The 2,500-nt window shown below is 44.8% G+C and overlaps 1 protein-coding gene across 2 annotated transcripts in view; it reads left to right on the top strand.

The window, feature by feature from the left end:
- Positions 1–2,500, top strand: part of strip1 (striatin interacting protein 1) — a 14,232-nt gene that overhangs the window by 5,493 nt on the left and 6,239 nt on the right. For both annotated transcript variants that reach the window (XM_053227165.1, XM_034314214.2), the window contains exons 10-12: positions 70–290; positions 1,057–1,122; positions 1,260–1,323. In XM_053227165.1, the coding sequence (XP_053083140.1) occupies positions 70–290; positions 1,057–1,122; positions 1,260–1,323 (351 nt within the window). The remainder of the gene's footprint in view (positions 1–69; positions 291–1,056; positions 1,123–1,259; positions 1,324–2,500) is intronic.

The raw sequence follows: 2,500 nt of genomic DNA, 5'->3' as shown, positions 1-2,500 counted from the left end.
GTCTCCCCTCTCCCCGCTTTCCTCCACCTGTCTCCCCTCCCCCCGCTTTCCTCCCCCTGTCTCCTTCAGGCCCTGATAAAGCAGGAGAATCTGGAGGCCTTTAATGAGAAGGATCCCTTTAAGGCAGAGGACGCACGAGAGGAAGAGGAGGAGAGTGATGATAATGAGAATTCTCTAGAGGCAGAACCTTTTCCTCTGGAGCGTGATGAGGTCATGGCCCCGCCTATTCCTCACCCCTCCTCTGACAGAGTGTCCTTCCCTAAAGGGCTTCCGTGGGCTCCAAAAGTCCGGTACACAGACATGTTTAGCAGCCTGTGACACGCCCACACAGACACACGCCCCGTTCAAACCTGGCATTAACATGCGTCCTGGGTGATGGGATCACAAGTGGACAGCGCTTAGTACAGGTGTAAACGGGTCAAATGCATCTCGGAGACACGTTGTGATCCGATCACTAAAACCACATTTGGAGGTGGTCTGGAAGGCGTATGACCACATCACATCTGTAGTGTGAATGCCAGTGCGTCTGGACAGCAAGGAAGGAGCACCTGATCGACTCCCCTAGCTGGAAAATACGCAATCACTGCGAGACTGTTTGGAAATCATGCTGAGGGTAGAGCTCTCTGCCGCTAGGCTAATGGATAAAGACGACGCTGTAACAGCAGAGACAAAAGCATCTGCTTTTTATAGCTTCATTCGTCATCTTATCTCTCATTCATTTATAAGTTTCATTAGCAGACCATGCGATAAAATTTTTTAAACAGCCTGTAAATGTACATGAGAGGACATTTCTGCCGGAAAACAAATGCAGCAGAAGACTGATATAATAAATGTGCGTGAAAGCTTTTCTCCAGCGGAAACGGTGTATGAAATCCGATCACAGGTGCTCACTGGAGACGCGTTCGTAATGCCAGGTGTGAACGGCTGTACGTCTCAACTGTACACGTGTGATCCGATCACCCAGGACGCATGTTAATGCCAGGTATGAACACGGTTACAGACTCTCATATTTACTGTGTGTGTGTGTGTGTGTGTGTGTGTGTGTGTGTGTAACAGGGAGAAAGACATTGAGAACTTTTTGGAATGCAGCAGGAGTAAATTCATTGGCTATACACTGGGAAAGTGAGTCACTCACTCTATTATTACGTTATTATACTACCATGTGTGTGTATTGGTTCATTTTATACAGTATCTGTGTGTGTGTGTGCGCGCTTGCGTGTTTGTGTATGTGTGTGTGTGTGTGTGTGTGTGTGTTACAGTGACACAGACACAGTGGTGGGTTTGCCCCGACCGATCCATGAGAGCATCAAAACCCTCAAACAGGTAACACACTGTGCTGTAAATGTGTGTGTGTGTGTGTGTGTGTGTCCAAGTCCAGATGAAAGCAAGATGGATTTAAGACTGAGACCAAAAAGACTTAAGGTTTTGGAAGCCCCAGGGCTTGAACCCTTTATTAGGGTCCAAAAGAGACACTGTGACATGAATGTACAACTGCAGAAAAAGCAAGGCTGCTACAGTTGCAAGAAAAGTTTGTGAGCCTTTTGCAATTATCAGCGTTTTTACATTGATGACTCAAAAAATGTTATCTGAACTTCATCTATGTCAAAATTATAGACAAACTCAATGCAGTAGTATTTTTCATGTTTTCTTGAGCATATTGAATAATCATTCACAGTGCAGGCTGGAAAAAGTAAGTGAACCTCCATGATAACAACTTCTCTGAAAGCTATTTAGAGTCAGGTGTTTAAGTTAAGGAGATGAGATTGGAAGTGTGAAGCATCACTGATCTGAAGCATGGTGCAAGGAGCATCATGGTTTGGTGCTACTTTGCTGCCTCCAGGCCTGGACACCTTGCAGTCATTGAGGGAACGATGAATTCCAAACTGTATCAAGACATTTTTACAGGAGGATGTCAGGGCAACAGTCCATGATCTCCAGCTTAAGAGAGGTCGAGTGATTCAACAAGACAATGATCCAAAGCACACAAGTACAGTCACTGGTCACTTTAATAGGAACACCTGTACACCTGCTTATTTATGCAGTTATCTAATCAGCCAATTGTGTGGCTCAGTGCAATGCAAAAAAATCATGCAGATACAGGTCAAAAGCTTCAGATAATGTGCACATCAAATATCAGAATGAAGAAAAAGTGTGGTCTCTGTGACTTTAACTGTGGCATGTTTGTTGGTGGCAGATGGGCTGGTTTAAGTTTTTCAGAAACTGCTAATCTCCTGAGATTTTCACACACAACAGTCTCTAGAGTTTTCACAGAAGGACACTGGACAGCTGAAGACCAAAAGACCAGGTGATTTTTTTTTTTCTAATCTTCAGCTGTCCAGTGTGTGTGAGTGTGTGCCTCAGATTCCTGTTTTTGGCTGACAGGAGTGGAACCTGATGTGGTCTTCAGCTGTTGTAGCTCATCCACCTCAAGGTTCGATGTTTTGTGCATGCTGAGATGCTTATAGGAGTTATTATATCCTTCTTACCAGCTCAAACCAAT

This window comes from Pangasianodon hypophthalmus, chromosome 20 (assembly GCF_027358585.1).
Source record: "Pangasianodon hypophthalmus isolate fPanHyp1 chromosome 20, fPanHyp1.pri, whole genome shotgun sequence".
In the NCBI taxonomy this organism is placed as follows: Eukaryota; Metazoa; Chordata; class Actinopteri; order Siluriformes; family Pangasiidae; genus Pangasianodon; species Pangasianodon hypophthalmus.
Note: the sequence above shows the minus strand (reverse complement) of the source record. Positions and strands in the feature narration are given on the sequence as shown.